At 35.0% G+C, this 25530-nt stretch overlaps 1 protein-coding gene across 1 annotated transcript in view; it reads left to right on the forward strand.

Moving 5' to 3' along the window:
- rock2a (rho-associated, coiled-coil containing protein kinase 2a) overlaps positions 1–25530 on the forward strand; it is a 76872-nt gene that overhangs the window by 47372 nt on the left and 3970 nt on the right. The window contains exons 6-30 of the mRNA XM_056471401.1: positions 441–585; positions 670–808; positions 902–993; positions 2499–2658; positions 2790–2850; positions 3107–3256; positions 3335–3562; positions 5710–5956; positions 6039–6145; positions 7893–8052; positions 8284–8444; positions 8796–8980; positions 9430–9499; positions 10200–10303; positions 10634–10820; positions 10900–10993; positions 12918–13012; positions 13105–13296; positions 15307–15475; positions 15769–15839; positions 16789–16877; positions 17870–17948; positions 18078–18336; positions 19482–19689; positions 22769–23128. Coding sequence (XP_056327376.1) covers positions 441–585; positions 670–808; positions 902–993; positions 2499–2658; positions 2790–2850; positions 3107–3256; positions 3335–3562; positions 5710–5956; positions 6039–6145; positions 7893–8052; positions 8284–8444; positions 8796–8980; positions 9430–9499; positions 10200–10303; positions 10634–10820; positions 10900–10993; positions 12918–13012; positions 13105–13296; positions 15307–15475; positions 15769–15839; positions 16789–16877; positions 17870–17948; positions 18078–18336; positions 19482–19689; positions 22769–23036 — 3720 coding nt within the window. The 3' untranslated portion in view covers positions 23037–23128. The remainder of the gene's footprint in view (positions 1–440; positions 586–669; positions 809–901; positions 994–2498; positions 2659–2789; positions 2851–3106; positions 3257–3334; positions 3563–5709; positions 5957–6038; positions 6146–7892; positions 8053–8283; positions 8445–8795; positions 8981–9429; positions 9500–10199; positions 10304–10633; positions 10821–10899; positions 10994–12917; positions 13013–13104; positions 13297–15306; positions 15476–15768; positions 15840–16788; positions 16878–17869; positions 17949–18077; positions 18337–19481; positions 19690–22768; positions 23129–25530) is intronic.

Consider the following 25530-nt stretch of genomic DNA (forward strand, 5'->3'; position numbering starts at 1 on the left):
CTGTCCTATCCATTAAAGGTGAAAACCCCTAAAAAATAATAATAATAAAAAACAACCACTACTTTTACTTCCGTTCATTTAAATGAATCCTCTAAAATCCTATTTGAATGAAGTTTTCATTGATGCTCGTTTGTTTCATTACGGAATAAATACGCATTTATTCTTTCACAAATTATACATTGATGAATACATTAATTTACTCTAAATGTTTGTAACACCAAAAATACAATACTGTGTGGCTAAAAAGTCTGAAGATGTTTTATAATTATACATGCAGCTTTCTGTTTGATGAACACAGACCTGTATCCTCTTCTCTTATGGCACTTGTCAAGAATTTTAAGATCATGCAGCTGTAGTACATCGTGTAAATTACACTATATAGTCCAGATAGACATTAGAGCCCATGTTTTGACTCGTTTTGATTGGTGGATTGATTACAGACGGGGATGGTTCATTGTGACACCGCTGTAGGAACCCCAGACTACATTTCGCCGGAGGTTTTGAAGTCTCAGGGAGGAGATGGATACTATGGTCGCGAGTGTGACTGGTGGTCAGTGGGAGTGTTTATCTATGAGATGCTGGTTGGTGAGTGAAAAGTTTTGAATGTGTGTGTTACTGTTTGTCTACAGTATGCTGTGATATTGACTTGAATGAGATGAATGTTTGCAGGTGATACACCGTTCTACGCTGACTCTCTGGTGGGGACATACAGCAAGATTATGGACCATAAGAACTCTCTCAACTTCCCTGATGATGTTGAGATCTCTCAAGAAGCCAAAAACATTATCTGTGCCTTCCTTACAGACAGGTGAGCCTTTGTGTGTAGCTTTCCATATGGATGATCAGCTGCCAGCTTTCATGTGTGTGCTGATCTGTGACTGTCGATGTCTGTGTTTGGTAGGGAGGTCCGCCTGGGCCGAAGTGGCGTAGAAGAAATTAAAAGACATCCTTTCTTTAGAAATGACCAGTGGACCTTCAGCACTATTAGAGAGAGTAAGTAAATCTCCTGATCCCTCCATCACTAAAGATGTTGAGAAAATAAAATAAAATGTAAATTAAATTAGGTTAAATTACGTAAAATAATTTACCACACTTGGGTACGCATTTAAAAAGGTGTTCTTGAAAGGACTTAATAATGAGTGAGTGTTTACATTGAGTACGTTTACGTGGACACCAATAATTCGATTTTAATAAGATTAAAACAATACTCTGATTGAGAGTCTACCATGTAAACAGTGATTTTTGATTAATTTAATCTGATTAAGGTCATAATCAAACTAAACAGAAATCAGATTAAGACATAAGGAGTGTCAATTTTAGTCACATTATTGAAGTGCAGTACAGACATGTAAACACCTTAATCAAACTATTACCGTCATGTAGGATTTTCACCGCATTTTGCGACAGGATATTCCTTACACACATGGCTGTTTGACACTATTCTCTGAGCCTACAGAGTCAGAGAAGGGCCACAGACAGACACACCGTAAAATGTGGAGTTTTTTTTTTCTCATCAAATTCCATTAAAACAAGACTTTTCCAGCAGTTCATACTCTCATCCAATATTTCGTTTGTCATAGGGGGCATGCATGAAATGTTCCTGAATGAAAGTGCCAAACTGCAGTTAAAGTTGACAAATTAAAAATGAAACACCCAAAATTACATGAAACTCCTGAGGAAATGTGGATAGCACGGTGACACAATGACGTTAATGGAATTATGTGCTATAACATGTAAAAAGGATCATGAAAGGAACATTCAAAAAGCAACTCATGTAAACACCTTAATTATATTGTTGTTTTATTCAGATTAAGGCAAATAATTTGCTTACTGATGTAAACGTAGTCAGTGTTAAGAATATGCACCAGATTGAAGGTTTAACTTTAGAGTTACTTACATTTAAAATTAATATATTATAAAGGCATCGTTCACCTAAATATGATTCACCCTTTATTTGTTTAAAACTTATATGAGTTTCTTTCTTTTGTTGAACACAAAAGAAGACATTGTCAAAAAAGTGTTTTGGGTAAAACGGGGTAAAAGTGGGTAAAAAATATATTTAAAGTTTAGCTTTAAACATGCAATAAAACACTTAGTTCACGCTTCAGTGTATTCTTATATATATATATATATATAATTTAGAAAAAAATGTAATCAAGTATTGACAGAATTGGCAAAACAGTTTTTTTCAAGGGATCCCTTTATAAAACGATGACATATGGCAAAAAAATACACATTTGAACTATTTCTGTTGCATTTCAATGAGTGTTAATCTATGAAAACAAACCTAACTAAACTAAAAATGGAAATAGAAAGACAAATGAAAAAGATACATTTCTAAATTCATAAAATATTTGTTAATTACACCATTATTTACTGAAAATAAAACAAGGCTTTTACAGTCTGATCAACATTAGCTACATCTCTACCCTTTATCTCAGCACATATAAATGCACAAAACAGTTAACTTTTAAGCTTTTCCCCTGTTCTGTGTTCAGCTGCAGCTCCTGTGGTTCCAGAGCTGAGCAGTGACATAGACACCAGTAATTTTGATGAAATTGAGGAGGATAAAGGAGAAGTGGAGACCTTTCCCACACCTAAAGCCTTTGTTGGCAATCAGCTGCCCTTTGTGGGATTCACCTACTTCAAAGAGGACCAGTAAGAGATTTCTTATCTCGCTTTTGTGCAGTAAACCATTTTTTGGTACTATAATGACTCTGCATTTAACGAGCTGAAGCCAAACCAATTGATATCTGCAATTACAGATTATCTGATATGTTTGTGTGCAGGTTGTTGAATGCTGTCAACAGTTCAGCAATGAAAAATGACCACCCAGTATCTAACAGAGAGGTACACTAAAACATCATTTTCTTTTTTTTTTATTTTCCCTGCCCAAAGAAACCAGAAGAACAGAACTACAAGTGTGAACACAGTCTTAATTTAGTCTCTAGATTGACATTATGCAGTTGAGACTTTGCTTGTAACTTTATTTTTTCTTTCTCTTTTTTTTTTTTAAACCCACAGGACAATTTAGCCGTAAGTGTTCCCCCTCTCTCTGCCTAAACACAGCTTATTAAGTAATTTATGGTTTGCATATTCAGTAAAGATTGCCTCATTTTCCACTCAGCTCCAGAAGAAGCTTCACTGTCTAGAAGAGCAGCTCAACAATGAAATGCAGGCCAAAGATGAGCTGGAGCAGAAATACAGAAGCAATAGTAACCGCCTGGAAAAGATCACCAAAGAACTCGATGAAGAGGTGAGTGCGTATTTCATCTCTCAGACCTTGGCGAAGTTACATGTAGGAATACTTTAAGCTTGCTCTTGTGTGTTGCAGATGAATAGCAGGAAAGGTCTGGAGTCGACTCTGAGGCAGCTGGAGAGAGAGAAGGCTCTGCTGCAGCACAAGAGTGTGGAGAGTCACCGCAGGGCCGAGAGTGAGGCCGACCGCAAACGCTGCCTGGAGAATGAAGTCAACAGTCTGAGGGATCAGCTGGATGAAATGAAGAAGAAGAACCAGAACTCGCACATTTCCAATGAGAAGAACATCCACCTGCAGAAACAGGTTTGTACGTCACACACACACACACACACACACACACACACCAATAGGCCAATATAAACATGAGCATATTGACAAGACAACATAAAAAAAGATCCAACAGTCTAGCAACTATGTCACTTATAGTCATTTATTCATGTTTAATTTTAACACTGACCTCACCTTATTAGACAGGTGGGCACATTGTTTGGAGCACAGCAAGTCCATTCTTGGTTTATTATTCCTCCATGTTCAGTCGTAATTGGCATTTATTTTAAATGTACATGAGTTCAGAAAAGCTTAAAGTTTAATATAATCTGCAGTGGGATGCATTGGAAAATAACAAATTGTATGAAATACAACCTGAAATCTCAAACAGAGTTTTAAGATATTTTACATACAACATACAAGAATAACTCATGGCTTTTTGCTTAAAGGTGAATGTTTGTTCTACACAATTCCCCTTACAATAAAACACATTCTCCTGGACTGTCCTGCTTTTAATGATTCCAGAAAGCTTTTTTATGAAATGAACTTATAGAGTGACACCAGGAAAAATGCATGTATTAACGCTAAAAATCTTATTTAATTTATGTATTCATTTGTTTGAAAATAGCCTTGGTTGCTGACATGGCATTAAATAAAAAATCCATTATATTAATATAATCTGTTGCTATTGCTGTGTGGTTAATCCAACATAATCACCACAGGGGTCGCAAAAATTAAAATACTTTTGTTTTTTTCTGTTTTTTTACTGTAACTATAGCTGTGGTTAAGATATGGTAATTCTAATAGTTTAATAAACTTTATTTGATTTTTGAAAATCACCAAGGGACATGTTTTGAGAGAAATGTATGCTTTTATTCAGCTCATTAAGTGAAGCAAAAATAATGGTAAAGATATTCACACAATATTTCAATTCTAAATAAATGCTATTGCAGTGAACTTTATATTTATTAGAGAATCCAGAAAAAAATATAGAGAATGTTATATTTAGCAGCACAGCTGCTTCTGTTTGTCAAGTGTTTCTTGCGTGTCAAAGCTTTAGATTTCTGAAGGATCACATATGAATAATTGCCTCCTGAAAATTCAACTTTACTTTGAAAGCAATAATTGTATTCTAAAATATATTATAGATTACAGTTCTTTAAATAATTAAATAAAATTTTAAAATGCAAATGTTTTTTTAACTGACATTTGAAAATATTACTCTCATATATTTTATTTATACTTTTTGTAAACTTTCTTTTATTTTGTTATAGTTTTTTATAGTTTAGATGGCAAGTAATGCATTTAAAAGTATTCATTCACAAGACATTTATAAGAAAAAAATTAAAGCAAAACTACTAAAAAAATCATATTATACATATCATAATTTTTTTACATATCAAATATTTTTGCTGGATCTGGTATCGGCCCAAATCCGATCTTGCTATATTCTGTGTAATTTATAAACCCACAAAAGCCATGAAAGTAGCCTATTATAAGGGCCTAGAAAGTTGTCATGTAGGCCTACTATATCTCAAATGTTCTGAAGCCATTCTATAGTTTAATGTGAAGTACAGATGCATATTCAAGTGGTTAAATTCATGTTAAATTCAGTGCTTCCCGCCGCTGCGCCTGTCAGTCATTCTCCATTCATTCACAATTCAAACTGCTTGTCACGTGACAACACGAAAAACTTTCGGTTTCAGTTTTATTTAACAGACCAGTTTGTGTTTTGATTAGGGTCAATAGCTAGTGGTAGCCTACAGATTTCCAAGAACAATCTTAATTTAAAAAAAGGTAACATAAGCTGGACCACCAGATCAATGTCATCACTAATGATTTAACAATGTAGCCTAGTTTACAGCAAGCATCATGTTTTTAGTTAGATTGTGCCGTCTGTCGTATACAGTAGGCTTATGGGCCTGTTATTTTTACTAAAGATATATTATTTGAGTTTATCACCAGAACTATAAAAACTGTGTTATGCTTAAAAAAATGATAAAAATGCAGCACAGTATCGGGATTGGATCTGTATCAATCGATACTCAGAGTTTTGGTATAGGGATCGGATTGTTTCCAAAAAATGGTATTGGTGCATCACTATATGTTATCAGTAGCATAGTTCTATAGTGACTATATATTTTAATTTCCCCTTGGCGAACACGTGTGACTCTCTTTGGCAGCTGGATGAGGCTAATGCTTTACTGCGGGCAGAATCTGATGTGGCCACACGAATGCGTAAAACTCAGACAGAGAGCTCCAAACAGCTGCAGCAGCTGGAGGCGCATGTGAGAGAACTGCAGGACAAATGCTGCATGCTGGAGAACAGCAAGCTCACGCTGGAAAGGGAGAACATCAGCCTGCAGGCCGCGCTGGACACCGAGAAACGAGAGCAGACGCAGGGATCCGAGACCATCTCTGATCTACAGGGTGAGTGTGTCTGTCATGTTTTCACGTGTCTTATTAATGCACATGCAACTGTGGTTATTGACTTTCTGCTTCTAATCCGTAGCACGAATCTCTGGTATGGAGGATGACGTGAAGCAAATGAGACAGGCCCTATCTAAGGCTGAGCTCGAGAAAAGGCAACTTCAGGAGAAGCTCACAGATATGGAGAAGGTAAACGCATGCAGTCATTTTTTTATTACAAGGAATTAGTTGCGCTTGACTTTCACATACAGAGTTGAGCCCAGAAAACTACAGGCCAAAATTGAATTATTAAGAGAATAATAACACAGATGTGTTGCACTGGTGTAGAGTTCACATTTTATAGCCCTAAATAAAACCAAACATTTATTGCGTGGAATTTCAAGTCTTTAATGTCATTTTCTGTATATGATCAAATTATGGACACTGACAATAATGGATCATTTCTGAACTTTCTAAACGTGTTCATGTTTATCTCAATCCACAACAAAATACATAATTCAGAACAGAAAAAAGGATTAAAGCATAACTTTATTTCATGTTCTTAATCTCTCCCTTGTAGCAATATGCAATATAGATAAGTGGTTATATACAGTTGAAGTCAGAATTGTTAGCCCCCTGTTTATTTTTTTCCCCAATTTCTGTTTAATGGAGAGAAGATTATTTTTTTTCAACACATTTCTAATGTGTTTTTTTAATAACTCATTTCTAATAACTAAATTATTTTATCTTTGCCGTGATGACAGTAAATAATATTTGACTAGATATTTTTCAAGACACTTCTATACAGCTTAAAGTGACATTTAATGGCTTAAATAGGTTAACTAGGCAGGTTAGGGTAAGTAGGCAAGTTATTGTATACAATAGTTTGTTCTGTAGACCTAAAAAATATATATAGCTTAAAGGGGCTAATAATTTTGACCTTTAAAATGGTTTTAAAAAAATTTAAAACTGCTTTTATTCTAGCCTAAAAAAAAGACTTTCTCCAGAAGAAAAATTATTATCAGACATACTGTGAAATTTTTATTGCTCTGTTAAACATTATTTTGGGAAATATTGCAAAATTTCAAAGGGAGGCTAATAATTCTGATTTCAACTATGCAATTTTGAAGATTTTTTTTACTTAAGTAGTTGGCAGCAAGATCCCATCCCTTAAGTCTTTTGTTGAAGTGAAAGTGACTGTCTTTGCGAACTACTGTCTCACTTCATTTCAAAATAATACATTTAATCAGGAACAAAACACTGCTTTAAAACACAAATTATTTACTTTTGATGTTTTTCATTGGCAAAACGGAAGAAAACAGTCAATAAGTGTAACTCACTTATTAACTCACTGACCTGACATTTGCCTTGTTGAGAGATATTAAATTATTGTATTGGTCTCTAATGGTAGAAATATATTCACAGAATGATATGTAAATGGAAATCAGGAGGTATGAGAATCAGGGGGTGTTTCTGTAGTGAAAGTAAACCCAGTGGTGGTTGAAATTAGTTTGTAGGTAGCAAACCTACAATATTTTTGTTTGCTCAAAATAATAAAACTTAGTGTTGTTAAAATCATTTATTTCAGCATTTATTACTTATTAAAATGAAAATATAGTGCTATCTCAAAACCTTGATTAAATCTTTATTTCATTTTTTTTCAAAACTTATATTTAAACTTTGATATACATCAGTAAACAAATAGCAAATTTTTGTTTTTTTTTTTAGGTTAATGCAATTTTGACACTCCTTTTGTCTGAAATAGCTTTATTCAGGGATTCACACACACACACACATATATATATATATATATATATATATATATATATATATATATATATAGAGAGATGATAAATATCAGATGGCAGTTAGAAAGCTACTGATTTACTTTACAGGTTACATTTTATGTTCATCCTTTCTTCTAATGTCCCTCCCCCCTTGTGTACTTGGCCAATAGGAGAAGAGCAATAACCAGATTGACATGACCTATAAGCTGAAGATGTTGCAGCAGGGTTTGGAGCAGGAGGAGGCGGCACACAAGGCCACAAAAGCTCGACTCGCTGACAAGAACAAGATCAGCGAGTCTATCGAGGGAGCCAAATCTGAAGCTGTAAAGGGTATGAGAGTTTGAGGTCAAAGATGCCATGGAACATTCTTTTTGAATGTAGTGTTATCTATTAAAAACAACAGGTTCACCCTTATTGAAGTTGACAGAAGCTCCAGTGTTTTTAATTTTAAGAAGGGGGCATGACAGTGTAGCAAGCTATGAATGCATTTGTGTATATCTTGAAAGAGAGTTTTCTGAATAAACAGGACTGTTTAACGTGTTTGTCTGTGTGTTCACTCAGAGCTGGAGCAGAAGCTGCAGGAGGAACGTTTCTCTAAACAGCGTGTGGAGAACAGGGTGTTAGAACTGGAGAAGAAAAACTCCATGCTCGACTGCGACTATAAACAATCGCTCCAGAAACTAGAGGAACTGCGACGACACAAGGAGAGACTCACAGAAGAGGTGCGTGTTTTAATTTGGCAAAGATAACTCTTTTTCTCACATCTAGTGTACACATTTATTAGAGAGAAAAAGAAAAAAATGTGTTGTCATTTATTAGGCAAAAAACAAACTGGAACAACTTAATGTTCACAATGGTATTTCTGTAGTTGTTTTCAGTTATGATTTGTTTCATTTTTCTTTGTTTTTTTTGTTGTCTCATGTGAGAAATGTTTACCATGTCATTTTTCTATAGGAAAGAAGTCACTTTTTGTCCAATCACAATATAGGGAATCATCAACCACTGCAGCTCTTTTCTTTGGTGCGTGGTTTTTGTTTATAGATCTTTTCCTGGTTTTCTCTATCTTTCTCTAGGTGAAGAATCTGACCCTGAAGATTGAACAAGAGGTTCAGAAACGCACGTTGACTCAGAATGACCTGAAGGTTCAGAACCAGCAGCTCAGCACCCTGAGAACATCAGAGAAACAGCTCAAACAGGAGATCAACCACATTCTGGAAATTAAACGCAGCCTGGAAAAACAAAACATGGAACTGCGCAAGTATGCAGCGAACAATGCATACAGCTCATTTAGTATTTGTTACTCGCTTATATATATGATTCTTAAAGGGTTCTTTTATACAAAAATGAAAGTTCTGTCATAATTTACTCACTCTTCACTTGTTTCAAACCTTTATTCCTTTGAACACTAAGCAAGATATTTTGAAGAATGTTGAAAACTTGTAACCATTTATTTCCAAAGTAGGAAAAACAAATATTATGGACGTAAATGGTTATTGGTGTTCAGCTTTCATCAAAATATCTTGTTCTCATGAAGTTTTAAAACCACATGAGGGTCAGTCAATGATGAGTTAAGTGTCACTTAGGAGGACAATGTCACTTTTTTATTTTAACTTTGAGTGAATTTTCCTTTTAATCAACCTGTGGTTCTGTTTATGCAAAAATAATGAAGTATTCATATATGAAATAATTGTCAACGTGTGTTTCTAGGGAACGTCAGGATTCTGATGGACAGATGAAGGAACTGCAGGATCAGTTGGAGGCAGAGCAGTATTTCTCTGTAAGAAGTCTGAATTCTTTCTCTTGGGGAAAATAAACAAATACTCTTAAGGCCAAAATACAGTAAACCTCATTCTCATTTCACTAAGAATTTACACCTGCACTTTAAATTTTTCAATTTATCCAAAAGATGTCTATGAGAACCAGGCCCCTAATTCACAAAATGGGTCCCACTTTATTGTTTGTGGCGTTAATTAATATGTACTTGCATGATAAAATAAGTATTGCACAACACTTCTGGTGCTCGCAAAGTGTGATATGGGTAAGGTTAGGGATAAGTCTCAGGGTATGGGTAGGTTTAAGATTATGTTAAGGTAAGGGAGAGGTAAACAGTGTAATTCTGAATGTAATTGCACAGCATTTGTATGTATAAAGTAATCTATTTAAGATTACAGAAACAGTAGATATCCACATTGATGAGGGGGAAAATATATGTCCACATTGATGTAAAGGGGACAAATATATGTCCGCAACTCTCTTTTAAAAGCATTCAAAGACTATTGTATTGCTCATCATTTTTGAAGAGAAAAAGCACACACTGGATGAGAATGAATCTGTCTAGTGCACATGTATTGAGTGCTGCTCAATTAAATTGCATGCTAGCTAATATTTGTAAAAGGTAGTGTGCTGAGTTGTTTGTGTACCTAGTGTAAAAACAAACTAACTGTGGACTTTACAATTCTTTGTATGTACGTGTGTAGACGCTGTATAAAACACAGGTGCGAGAGCTGAAGGAAGAGTGTGAGGAGAAAAATAAACTTTATAAAGATGTGCAGCAGAATCTACAGGAGCTGCAGGAGGAAAGGTGAGATCTATTTCCAATAGCAATACTATGCAAATTGTGTTCTCACTGGATTATTCAAACTTTTGTATCTAATTTGCTGAATTTTGATCAAAAGTAAACCTTAAAAATCATTTTAAAGTTGTATCTATTTTGTTTATTGCTGCTGATGTCTTTTTATTGTTCTAATTTTATTATAATATCAATAAAGTGATATTTCTAAAATGTTTGATCTAATTGGCCATGAAGTAGCCAGATAAGCTGTTATGGCAATACATTTAAAACTCTATTGTATTTAATTTTCAGCTAAATTGACTTTTTTTTTCTCTTTTAATTTATGTCTCTATTTCTCAGGGATTCTCTTGCGGCCCAGTTGGAGATCACACTAACCAAAGCAGACTCTGAGCAACTGGCCCGCTCTATAGCGGAGGAGCAGTATTCAGACCTAGAGAAGGAGAAGATCATGAAGGAGCTGGAGATCAAGGAGATGATGGCCAGACACCGACAGGAGCTCGCTGAGAAAGACACCACCATTGGCTCTGTGAGTTTATCCGTGACTTTTGCTGCAGTCTTAAAGAACTTGGATGGCATTGGTGTTAACTGTCCTGTCTTTTCTACAGTTAGAAGAAGCTAATCGCACATTGACAAATGATGTGGCAAACCTGGCCAATGAGAAGGAAGAATTCAACAACAAGCTGAAGGAGGCAGAGGACTGTGAGTTAACATGATCTGACCTCAATTTTTAATAAATTTTTGTTCTTGCTGAATAACTAGATAAAGAGTATGCCTGCAGAGAAACACACTTAAAAACACCGTCAGTAATACAAAATGATATGTTTTGCATTTATTTAGCAAATTTAGTGCCAACTTGAAACTCACAGGCACTGAATAATTGACTAGATACTATAGCAATGTATAGTCTATGAGTATTTCGTGTAAACCAGATACTGGGTTATTTAGGTTATAATATGTAAAGAATTATCATAATATAAATATAAAGAAAATTAAATAAAGGGTTTCTATTTTCTGAGTTATGTTCATTTACAGATTTATGTTCAGTTGGTTTTCTTACTTTCGGTTTTTCTTTTGTTTCCAGGCCAAATATCTAAAAATTCATAAATCAGGGAGTGGTAACAAAATATTTCACTTTCAGAAATAATAAGTCAAAATTAGGTTTGTTTTTCTGTAAAGCAAGATAAATAATCTGTCAATTGTGTAAGGAAAATAATCTTATTTCAAACCTAAAACAAGACAACGTTTTACTTACACCGTTGGCTGATTATTTTTCTTAGTTTTAAGGAAAAACTCACTTAATTTTTACTTATTTTTGAAAACAAAACATGCTTATTCATGTGGAAAATGTTTATTAATTTAAGATTTTTTAAATATTTGTACTAGAAACAGGACAAATATTTTGCAGTGTATACAAAAAGATTTTTAATGCACATATTAATTAATTTATTTCTGTTTTAGCATTTTTTTTTTCTTCTCTGCATTTTTATGTATATCGTCTGCATTATACTGTGTTTTTAATTTTTTTTTTATTCCATTAGATCAACCAGGCCATTACATAAAATCCTTAATATTTAGCCCCGTAGAAGTCTAAAGTCCCATTCATAATGGTCTTAAAAGGGTCTTAAATTTGACTTGATGAAACCTGCTGAAATCCGTTTTCTTACAACACAAACGAATTACGAAAACGTCAGCATTTTCTCACAACACTAACAAATAGAATGGAACACTATGGAAATGTTTAAGGGGACCCTAAAACATGATGGATGCTACTGCAAAATGTTTATTGTGCACATTTCTGGACATAATAGTTTTAATAACTCATTTCTTATAACTGATTTCTTTTATCTTTGCCATGATGACAGTAAATAATATTTGACTAGATATTTTTCAAGACACTTCTATACAGCTTAGTGACATTTTATGGCCTAAATAGGTTAACTAGGCAGGTTAGGGTAAATAGGCAAGTTATTGTATAATGATGGTTTGTTCAGAAGACTATCGAAAAAATATATAGCTTAAAGGGGCTAATAATTTTGACCTTAAATAGTGTTTAAAAAATGAAAAGCTGCTTTTTTTCTAGCCGAAATAAAACAAATAAGACTTTCTCCAGAAGAAAAAATATTATCTGAGATACTGTGAAAATTTCCTTGCTCTGTTAAACATCATTTAGGAAATATTTTAAAAAGAAAAAGAAATTAAAGGGGGGCTAATAATTCTGACTTCAACTGTAAATAACCATAACCTAACCATAGCTGGGTCCATCACATTTTTGGGACCCCTTGAAACATTTCCGATGTGTTCCCTTCTATTTGCAAGTGTTGTGAGAAAATGCAGCACGTTTTATTATTTTGTTTGCGTTATGAGGATTTATAATATGTGCTGTCAAACCGATAAGGATTGTTTCTTAATTTGCTGGTGTTTTTTGTAATTGCATGTGCTTTCTTAAATTGCAGCACGTTTTAGTTTAATGCTCAGTCACCATAGCATTAAACTATTTACAGCTTAAAAACAATCATTGACCTGTCGATTTGCTATCAGATGAAAACCCCTGGCAGGTTTTACAGTGGCTGAAGGTTTGTGTCTTTGTGATTACAGACTCTATTTTTACAATTTTTAATTTCAGACCTGCAGAATCTAAAGAACGAAGAGCAGTCCATCACTCAGGTCAAGCTAGCGCTGGAGAAACAACTGCAGTCAGAGAGAACCCTCAAAACACAGGTAAAAGCACAACAGTTTCCTTACAGCAGATCTGACTCAAACTGAGCTTGATTTATTTGCTCAGTCACGCATTTTTTTCCTCGTTCTGTCAGGCGGTGAACAAGCTGGCAGAGATCATGAACAGAAAGGAGGTCAGAGGTGGTGGCAGCCGCCGTGGAAATGATACAGACGTGAGGAGGAAGGAGAAAGAAAACAGGAAGCTGCAGCTGGAGCTTCGTTCAGAGAGAGAGAAGCTCAACAGCACCATCATCAAATACCAGAGAGAGATCAACGATATGCAAGCGGTAGGAACGCTAATCAGAGTCTGAATGACACTGAAGACTCGTTTCTGTGCTCAGATTGATCACAAATGGCCAACAATCACATGTAAATCAATTACAACCTTTCACATGGCAAGTTGTTATGTTTATATCTGTTTTATATCATGTGTGTTTGTGTTGCATTGTGTCTTATATGATACACGTAGTACTCTTGACTGCAGAACAATTCTCCCTTTGGTACAAATAAAGGAATCTGAGCCTAGGAGAGAAATAATAGCTAAACCATGTAATATACAGTAGTAAACATTTGAAGGAGGATCAACACCTTTCATCAAAGTTGTCCTAAAACTATTGAATAACATAAATTCTTGACAATTTCGAAAAAACTTTTGGTAACACTTTATTTTGATGGTCCGTTTGAGTATTATAGGACTGTCTGCTTAATATCCGTTGATGCTGCTCCTTCAACAGACATTTAACTGACTATAAGAAACTTAGCAAGTACATGTCAACTTACACTAACCCTAAACCCAACCTAACAGTCTACTTATAGTCTAAGGAGAATTAGTTGGCATGTAGATGCAATGTAACAAACGGACCATCAAAATAAAGTGTGACCAAACTTTTTTCATCCACTTCAAATGTTGACTATGGTAAATATGGGGTAACACTTCAGTATAGGTCACAATTATTTATTATTAGCAAACCATTATCACTACTAGCTTAATAACCTACTAGCTGTTTATTCATAGTTAGTAAGGTTGGGTTTAGGTTTTGTTTAGGATTCATGGATGCAGAATAAGATCATACTAACAAACAGTTAATATCTTAATAATAGGCTGGTAATAAGCCAGTAGTTAATAGTTATTAATAATTATTAATAATTAGTAAGCCATTTGGTTAATTGGCATTAAACATTGTATGTTTCATAATTAATATGTACTTGCATGAGAAAACAAGTACAATGTGCTTATTGTGTTCATATCATATTGCACAACACTTCTGTTGCTTTTGAAGTGGAATATGAGTAAGGTTAGGGACAGGAGTATTGGTAGGTTTAAGATTCTGTTAAGGTAAGGGATGGGTCAACAGATATTATTTGTGTAAGGCCACGTGTACACACAAAAAAAGATTTTTAAGATTATTTTAATAGGGATTTTTAAAAAATAATTTTATGTCAGCTATTTCTTTCTCTTCTGATTACTTTAATTATCTTTGCGTTATATCAGGGGTGCCCAAACTTTTAATAATAAGGGTCAAAAACCAAATATCATTATATGCCCTGGGCCGAAGGTAAATACCAAACTAAAAAAAAAATAAAGAGGAACACTTAAACAACATAATGTCCCCATAATGTAACTCCAAATGTTCCCTTTATTTTTTGAGCAGTATATATTACATTAAAGTTACTGATTTATTTAATAATATTTAAAAATCAATAAAAAAACATTACTTTAAATCGTATTAACGTATGCAGTATAACTTTTAAAATGATAACCTATTGCAATAAAATGTGACAGTGGAGTTCAATGCTGAATACACTAGTCGAGCAGAATCTGCCTTTGCCTTGATTCTCTCATCAAAGTCTCTGCATTGTCCTCTATTCATCAGGTGACAGTATGTACATCTAAACTAAATCCGATTAATTTACAATATTTAAATTAAATGCTTTATTTCTGATAGCTTTTAATAATAAAACAGTTTGTGTAGTTTGGGCACCTCTGCTCTATATAAAAGTATTTCAGTAATTTCAGAAATATTGTTGACTGAAGCATCCCTATAAATAATGCTACAGCATATGATAAAATGAAGGTTTCAAATCGACCCCATGACTTGTGTTTCTATCAGCTGACTGTACTTTCACAAAATTGAGAAACTGAGATTGCCCCCAAAAATCCATATCTGACCACACTTTTATTTTTGCTATGGTTATGGCATTGAATATACTATATTATGTTGTTATTATAAATGTAAAAATATGTTGTCAAATGTGTCTGAAAACTGATCAATGAAGCTGTTGTTTATTTCTTTCAGCAACTGTTGGATGAGTCTCAGGTGCGCATCGAGCTTCAGATGGCTCTGGACAGTAAAGACAGTGATATCGAGCAGCTGCGGAGTCTGCTGAACTCACTGAACGTCCAGTCGCTGGACTCGGCCAGTATGAGCAGTGGTCCAGACATGGACACAGATGAGTCTCTGCTTGGTACGGTTACAAATCTCTGCTCTTTCTGACTTTCTCTGTACTCTTTCAAGCATTTTGTTCACTTTTCACTTTGTGCTCTTTTCCACGTCTTTCCACGACACACTCTCTTCTTCCTGCTTATCTTTGGTCTGGTTTTCAGTTCAACTTTTGGTCTTTCACCCTTTACTTCAGGTGACCTGCATGGTGTTCAGTGCATGAGTTTGCACCACTTGACTGGACCTCATGCTTTACCATGACAGGTGTGTTTCATACAGCGGTTTTATAATTCATATCTTCATCTGTTTGATGCGCAGAGATCAGATTGGAGGGTTGGCTGTCTTTACCTGTCAGGAACAACACCAAACGCTTTGGATGGGAAAAAAAGGTATTTTTTAAAGTATAGTATATGTTTGGCTAAAGTATAAAGTGATGACATACTGTTAAATTGTACAGTCCTAGTGACATGAGCATGATGTCACAATTAACCAATAATTGGGGTATTGAGCTTCATGTTGTTTCCAGATTATTCAGAATGCAATAAAATATGTAATTATATAATAAGAAAGATACAAGTTAAAGGAATGTTGTGACTCATTATTGAAGTTTTTACTGTATCCTATAATTGATCTGCTGTGAAATTGTATCACTTAACATTTTCAAAATCATTATAATTTTGTAATGTTGAATGTAATTTTCAATAATTGAAGCTGTGACAAAAAAAAATCTAAAAAAGTGAATTTATATACATCTGAAACATTTAATACAAGTATGTTTTTTTTAAACATTTTAAATAATTTTTGTCAAAGATTTGTGTGAAATAACGATACAGCATGCTTATTCTGACTTCTACTTATTGAAATATAAAAGAGAATAAGTGGGCATACTGAATTTTATAGTTTAAATACTCTAAAAAGGTAAAACCCACGGGTGTAGAGGATAATGGCAAAGTATAAAAACTTTAATTGACAGTTAATTAACAATTTTTGGCTGCACTGAGAAGTTAAAGTACTAAAATTGCTGAAGTTAAATATAAAAATATAAGACTGATAAATACTTGTACAAATAAAGCTAACAAAACATTAAACAGAAATAAATATAATAGCTATTTCTAAACATTAATAATTGTTTTATTGTACGTAAATAACACTAAAATTAAATGGTTTGATTTTAAATAAGCAGTCTCATGTTGCCTACTAATAACAAGAACTAAACCTCAAGCGACTTTGACAGCAAGAGCTCAACTAGTTGATAGACACAATTCCTGCATCAGAAATCCCATCTCTGCCCCATAATGCAGCATTCATTTAGTTTTTTGTTCTTTCTGTCATCTCTAGTATGTTGTGGTGAGCAGCAAGAAGATCCTCTTCTACAACAGCGAGCAGGACAAAGAGCACTCCAACCCTTACATGGTGTTGGACATAGAGTGAGTCCTGTCACCCTTCAAACCCATCTCAAAACAAACACATGCAAACTTAGTCTTTTTTGTCCCAGTGTAAAAACTTGTCCTGAAGACAGTTTTCTAGTCCTGAAAAAAACAATGGAAAAGGTCACGAAAAACCCCTGTTGTAATGGAATTTTTTTTGTTTGTTTTATCATCATTTAAATGTTTTTGTTTCATGGTCTTTTAGTAACAGAGGGAGTGCTTTGTTCAGTGTTTCTGAGTCCATACAAGGGATCTGCATGGCAAACTACAGAATGATCGAAGGAATTAGCCTGAGAAAGAGAATTTTTTAATATTTTAAATGTATTTTTAGAAATATAAAAGCTTTGTGCATCTCCATGACAATTAGTTTTTAAGATATGTATAGACATTCAACAAAAACCTGTTTTACGCAATTCTGAGAAATATGGAGGTCCAAATAAGATGCTTCTATGATACACAGCAAATTCTACATTTAATATTTATCATAAATAACTGGCCAGTTTGAATTACAGTTGAAATACAGTAAGTAGTACTTGTATAAAACTTCACAGAAGCACCTTTTGCAGATTTTGTAACACTTCACCAAACGGGAAATTAATTTCCTAACTTCCTTTTTCTCAATTTCTATTACCAAACGAAAGTAGTTGCTAAAAAAAGCAGAACATTTCTTAGCAACACACTAGTGTTTAATAATCGAATGATTCAGTGTTTTTGAACAAGTCATTTCATAGTGATTCTTTTTCATGAACATCAAAAGCACCGTGTGTTTGGATATTTGGTATATTTGGGATGTTGTAGTGAACACTTTTCCCATAAACTGAATGTTTTTAAGAAAATATTACTGTAGGCTTTGAATCTGTGACCCTTGTGTTACGATGTTATCTAACACATTTGAAAAGTCCTAAAAAATGATCTCAGAAAAAGTGAGAACACTGAAAAAGTCTTTTCAACTCCCTCAATTCATCTTGATTCTCCTGTTATTCCCTCAACAGTAAACTTTTCCATGTGCGCTCTGTAACCCAGACGGACGTTTATCGCGCTGACGCCAAAGAAATCCCCAGAATATTCCAGGTATAACAGCAAACTACAGAAAGCACAGACAATATGTCGTTGTGCTTTTAGGCTCGCAGACATTTCATAACAGATATTATAACATACGATATAAGCAAATGTTTCACGACTATTCACTGCTTTCCTCAGATTTTGTATGCTAACGAGGGCGAGAGCAAGAAAGAGCAGGAACTGGAGCCTCTTCCAGGTGACAAGTCCAGCTACATTTGCCATAAGGGTCACGAGTTCATCCCCACCCTCTATCACTTCCCCACCAACTGTGAAGCCTGTACCAAACCCCTGTGGAACATGTTTAAGCCGCCGCCGGCCCTCGAATGCAGACGATGCCACATCAAGTGCCACAAAGACCACATGGATAAGAAAGAGGAAGTCATCGCACCCTGCAGAGGTGAGGAAAAGAGCTCTGCTTACTGCACTCTCGGCCAGTCATTTTACACGGGATCTTAAAAAGTCTTAAAATGTCTTAAATCTCAAAAGCTAAATTTTAGGCCTTAAAAAGACTTAAATCTACTGAACTATTGTGTTGTACATCTTAAATCTTTTTTAACAGGTGTTAATTTTCCTTTGTTCATGTATAGTATCCTAACCTGGCCATTAACAATGAGATTGGGCCCACAATCCCAATCTCAATAAAACTTTTTATTTAAAAATAGCATTTTTGACTCTATTTACCATCATGTTTTAATTACTTTCCTTACAGTAACATTTGCTTAAATGTTCTCCATTTATTTACTGATGAGGATACTAACCTGACCTATATTTGCTAATATTAAATTATCATCATTGTATGTTCTGAAATGCAAAACTTTCATTTATTCATTCGTTTATTTATTCATTCATTCTCCTTTGGCTTAGTTCCTTATTTATCATTGGTCGCCACAGTGGAATTAACTGCCAACTATTCCAGCACGTTTTAGACAGAGGATGCCCTTTCAGCTGCAACCCAGTACTGTGAAACACCCATACACTCAGTCACACACACACTCATACACTAAGGCCAATTTAGTTCATCCAATTCACCTATACCGCATGTCTTTGGACTGTGGGGGAAACCGGAACACCCGCAGAAAACCCACGCCAACACAGGGAGAACATGCAAACTTCACACAGAAATGCCAACTGGCCCAGCCTGGGACTTTTTTTTTATTTTATTTTTTTTAATAATTATTTTTTAGGGGGGTTTCACCTTTAATTTGCGTAAGACAGTGAAGGTTACAGACAGGAAAGTATTGGGAGTAGAGAGAGAGGAAGGGTCGGCAAATGACATTGAGCCGGGAATCGAACTCTGGTCGCCGTGAGCACCTTGGTGCTATATGTCGGCGCACTTAACCACTAGTCTGTTGGTGCCGACATCCAGCCGGGACTTAAATCTTGCTGTGAGGTGACAGTGCTAACCATTGAGCCACCGTGCTGCCTAAATACAAAGCTTTTTTTATCATAATTTCACCAACCTCAAAGCTTTGAACAGCATTGCATGTTTGAATTAAACTGACCCATTCTAATGTTTTCTGTGCTTTCTTACTTTACCCTCAGTCGACATGTCTACGGCTAAGAATCTGCTGCTGTTAGCTTCGTCTCAGGAGGACCAGCAGAAGTGGGTTAGTCGTCTAATGAAGAAGATCCCCAAAAAACCTCCAGCTCCGGAAGCCCCTCACCGCTCCTCTCCCAGAGTCCCTGTCAAAGTACAAAGCAGTCAATCTATGAGGAGACCCAGCCGGCAGATACCCGCCGGCAAACCCAGGTGAGCTCGGAGTCTCATTTTTATGCACAGTCATGTGAATCGTGTGGCCGTGTTCATCCTGTGTTTTGATGTGGCAGATGTAGCGTTTACGCTGTGTCAGTTCAAAGACACTGCACAGATTGTTGGTCATCAGTCTCTAGAGTAAGAGGATTACTTAAAGGCCTGCTTCATGATGACGTCTGGTGGCCAGATCATGAAAAATGAAATCTGGCTCTCATCATTTACTCATCCTCATGACATTGCAGTATGACACAGGAGGAGGAGTTTAGCAGAATGTCCAAGCTACTCTTTTACATGCAATACAAAAGGATACACATATTTTTAAAGCATGTAAAAAAAAAACTTTTAAAATAGTTTTGCAGTTATTCTTAATATGTGTCTTTTTTCAGAAAGTCACCATTAATTTAGTTTGACGTCAAATCCACAATTTGAAATGATGTTGTATATTTCCCAGAAAATAATCTCACCTATTTTACACATCTCCAAGTCCAATTTGTGTTGTTAAAAAAAGAAACCGATAGTTTGCATTGTGCATCAAATATTTTAGAATGTAATTCAGAAATAATGTTAAATATACAGTAGCAGTAGCCCTAAATAAAACATATTCCATGAAAAAGGAGTAAAATATTTCAATTGGAAACAAACATAAATTACAGACATTAACTAACACAACCTTATTGTAAAGTGTTACCTTAATGTTAGTTAATGAAAATACAGTTGTTCATTGTTAGTTCATGTTAACTCGCGGTGTATTAACCAATGTTAACAAACATTCATTTGGATGATAATAATTCATTAGTAAATGTTGAACTGTGTTTAGTAAATGTTAGTTCATGTAAGTAAATACATTAAGTAATGAAACCTTATTGTAAAGTGTGACTGGCATTAATTTATTATAAACATCAAGCCTAAACAATTTTAAGTGCAAAATGTTGACTTGTTTCTCCAATCTAAATATGTGCTGCTTAATTTTTGCTGTGCTGACATTAATTACGTTACGTAAAATACACCACATTTAAGAGGATGAATGTTATGAAAAAATACTGTTTAATATTCAGACCCTTTAGTTTTCCACATTTTTTTTGTGTGACTTTTGTGATAAAAATTACTAAATTTGTGATGGTAATTCCCAGAAATTCTGCAATAAAAAAAAACCTATATATATATTGTGAGGGGGCAGATCTATAAGTCACGTAAAACAATTAATTACAAACTGAAAGAAATATTATTTTATTATATGGTTTGGAATTGGATTTTTTATGACATTATTTACATTTTTTAGATTGTTTTGTGTTTAAATGCAGAATTTTGAAATGTCGCGGAAAATTGCGACTTTTTGTTGATTTTGCGTTGGATTCAGCAACCACAAAATTGCAAAAAACTAGGCTATCTGTATATCACACATAAAAAATACTTAAGTAATTTATAGTAAATAATATAGTGTTTTCAAACCATACTACATACAGTAAAGTCTTTGGATTAATTGTTTGTGGTAATTCTATAGTTCCTATGGTAATGACTATTACCAACCCTATTGAGGGTAAAGTCTAGATCGGATATGCGGTCGGCCGGAAGTGCGATATGCACATTAATATAGTAGCATTATTATATTAATGTAGCATTAGTAGCATTAATAATATTATATTAATTATTTTTATGACTCTGTTTAACAATAATTAATATTTTTACAGTGGTGTGACGGTTGGGTTTAGGGTTGGGTTAGGGGTAGGCAATTTATTGGGTAATTTAATAGGTAACATAAATAATACTCAGTACAACAACTGTTTTTACGTTACTGTGATGGTTGGGTTTAGGGTTTGGGTGGGAGTAGACGTTAATAAAGTACAATAAATGGGAAATTTAATAAATAATAGACATAATTCTCATTAACTTTCGGCCGCAAACATATCCGATCTAGCAACAACCTGTATTGACCTTATTCTTCACATATGAGCAGGTGCAGCCATTGGAATCTTTTTTGGCTCGAGACTTCCGGTCTCATACACTTTCATTTGATTTTTAGACGTTAAAAACAGCTGGTTATGCTGCGAACTGATATTTTCTTATTCTATTATTGTACTTTTTATATATAGTTATGAACAAACTTGTTTGTAGAGCAAGTAATTTGACCGTTTTCTGCGTTATTCCTAGTCAATTCTCCTATATGCAATTGAATTAGAAGTTCTAAAGAAACCATAAAAACGAGCGCACTTCCGCATCGCAGAATAAGGTCAATCCTATTAATAACTATTATTATGGTAACAACTATAGCAATACAAAGAATAAAATAACGTACAAACTTTTCTACAAATCTAGGATGTAGTAAACTAGTCTTTACTACTGTAAACTGTGGTGTATTACAACGTATACTTACAGTAATTATTTCTTTTATCAGTTTACTACAGTTAGTATTTCATTTAATTGTTTACTATAGTTGATACAGGGTGGCACGGTGGCTCAGTGGTTAGCACTGTTGCCTCACAGAAAGAAGGTCGCTGGTTTGAGTCCCAACTGGGCCAGTTGGCATTTCTGTGTGGAGTTTGCATGTTCTCCCCATGTTTGCGTGGGTTTCCTCCGGGTGCTCCGGTTTTCCCCACAGTCCAAAGACATGCGGTATAGGTTTTTCCCAGTACTGGGTTATGGCTGGAAGGGCATCCGCTGCATAAAACATATGCTGGAATAGTTGCCAGTTCATTCCGCTGTGGTGACCCCTGATAAATAAGGGACTAAGCCGAAGGAAAATGAAAGAATGTAGTATGCTGTAGCCTTCATTAATAAAGTGTTGTAAATACGATCATGCATGCAGTATGTTGTTATTGTACTATAATAAATGCAGTATTGTCTTATGAACAAAATCAGCTTGGACATTTAGTAATAGATCTCCTTTTTCCATTGCATGGAAGAAATGAATGTGTAGGAATTTAAAATGACATGCGTTTGAGTGAATGATGACAATTTTCAGTGATTGCTTTTACCATCTTGTTCTGTAAATTTTGATTCCAAGATGGCTGTGCTTAAAATCAATGCAGACACTTTGGCCCCAGTTACACACTAGAGTGCTGCTCTATATGACACACAGGTTTGTGCACAGCGTAACGGAACCAGCAGCATGTACGGAGAAATCGGGCTTCATCTACCACAAGGGTCATGAGTTTATTCCTTTATTCTTCCACTTCCCCGCCAACTGCGAGGCCTGTCCCAAACCCCTGTGGAACATGTTCAAACCTCCCCTGGCTCTGGAATGCCAGAGATGTCAGATCAAATGCCACAAAGAGCACATGGACAAGCGTGAAGACGGTCTTAAACCCTGCGCAGACCAGTTCAACCCCCAGTTGAACACGGGGTGAGAGGAGAAACGCGGCCCCGCTGGAAGTTGGATGGAGAATGTATTGATATTTATTGGCGACTGCTTTAGGAATCTTCAGAAACATCAGTCAAGGTTTCAGTTACGGTGCTTTAATAGCAGAATAACATTCGTGGTCTCTGCAGATGGTGGCTAACTGGATTTTGAGCTTGAACAGTGTTATGCTGGGCTACTTTTGTAACTTGGGATGCAAGATAACCGCTTGGGAATTAACAAAGCACTTTATTTTTCTTTTGTATTAAACTCAGGTTTACGAATATTAACACTGAATTTAAAGGTTGAATTTAAAAACGTCTCGTTTAGAGATTTAAATCTTCAACTTTATTACTTGTATAAGCCTAAGGTATATTTAGATTTTATTATTATTATTGCGTACGCTAGGATATGCTAGTTCACACAAAAAATAAACCAGAAAAACAACAATATTTACAAAACATGACAAATACTGTAGATGCCCATGCTGAATATTATTCCCAACTCTGTTATTGGCAACTCTGTTTCATAGAAATTCATAGACAAGAATGCTGTCAAAATGATTATAGTGCATATTCTGAAAAGTGAAGCCAAAACTCTGTGATCCCCCTGGTGGCTGGCTGCAGTATAGCTCATAAACCCCATGTGAACAAACAACAACAAAGTAATCTAAATATTTTTGGTAGTTCTTTTTCATCCTGATCTAGAGTTAATTTTTTGTTGTTATTTGATGCCTTAAAATGGGGTGTGATGTCATCATTGCATGCCTGTGATTGGATCTGCTAGCGTTTAGGTGGGTTTTTCATACTGCAGTTTCCTCTTTTGGTCACTTCTGCAGAGACTCAGGCTCCAGATAGCGTTATTGACACAAGATGGCAGCAGCCACAGCTTACAAATTTTGTCTTCACTTTTCTGCATTGGAACTAAAATGGAACGTACCATTTTTCTTGTATACGCTAGGATATGCTAGTTCACACATGTGCACTGAATAATTGAAAAAGAAACCAGAAAAACAGCGACCTTTACATAAGATGACAAAAACAGTAGATGCCCATGCTGAAGATTATTCGCAACTCAAAATTTCTGTCAAATTGATTATAGTGCATATAAAAATTCTGTCAAAATGATTATAGTGCATATAATAAAAAGTGAAGCCAAAACACTGTGATCGCCCCCTGGTGGCTGGCTGCAGTATATATCATAAACCCATGTAAAGAAATAAAATAATCTAAATATTTTTGGTAGTTCTTTTTATTCTGATCTATGTTCAAGTCGTACATTTTTCTAATAAGGTTAGGTTGTTATTTAATGGGGTGTGATGTCATCATTGCATGCCTTGTGATTGGATCTGCACCATTGACACAAGATGGCAGCAGCCACACCTTACAAATTTTGGCTTCACTTTTCTGCATTGGAACTAAAATCGAACATACCATTCATCTCCATCATATGCTACCATATACATAAAAAAATTATATTTTAAGCTTTAGTGCAGAATTCAAGATACCGACAGAGATACAGAGTTAATAGTGCGTTTTTTCTTTAACTGAACTAACCCTCAAAATTAAATGGTTGAGCTCCATTCTTATAATTAGCTCTAGTGTGCTGAGGTGTCGCTCCAGGCCTCAGTGAGTGGTGACGGCTTGACTCAATGATCTCTCCTCCACCTGCAGGCCTCTGGATCTGGAGCTTCAGGACTGGCACTGGGCTCTGGATGACGTGGATGATGTAGATTATGACCATGAGTTTAATTTCTGAGGAGCATAAGTAGGGTTAAACAGGGTAACCGTTTACATAGTGACTCTGTTCCAAAATCTCATAAGCACCTACTTAGGCAACATTTAGTTTATTTGACATCATCTTATACACACTATGGTTTTTTGTTTTACAGTATTGGCTTAACTAGAGGTAAATATATTTAGCTCCTCTAAAAATTAATATAAGTCCATGTACAGATTTAGGCATCAAATTTCTATTTTAATAATTGAAGTGTTTTATATTAAAACACAACTGTTAAAAGGATTGTCATAGGTAAAACTTGAAAGGTCTGGGTGGATTTATTAGATAAAATATACAACAGAAACACTATTATTGTAAAATACAATAAAATTTTTAATGGTTTCTATATATTTTACAGTGTTTCTCAATTGCTTTGGCACATTTTTCAAAACAGTCTTTACATTCTCTAAACTGTGAGTGCAAATCTCAAAACAGTTTGCTGGAACTACAGAACTTCATTGCATGTCTGCAAAATGTAGTTACTCACCTAAAACATTAAATTCATGCATCAAAAACTAGTTATCGTGTTAATAATTTGGCCAAGGCCACCGAAACATGGTGTAGTTTTCATCGTATGAGTCTCCTGGTCAAAATGATTAGTTGTTTTTTCACCATGACTGTCAACCATGGAAATTAAGGTTAAAAAAATTCTAACATTTGTTGAGAAGAGTCAATGAGGGTTGCATGGTTTACCGGTACTATGGTAGTATCGCGATACTATGGCT

This window comes from Danio aesculapii, chromosome 13 (assembly GCF_903798145.1).
Source record: "Danio aesculapii chromosome 13, fDanAes4.1, whole genome shotgun sequence".
Lineage (NCBI taxonomy): Eukaryota > Metazoa > Chordata > Actinopteri > Cypriniformes > Danionidae > Danio > Danio aesculapii.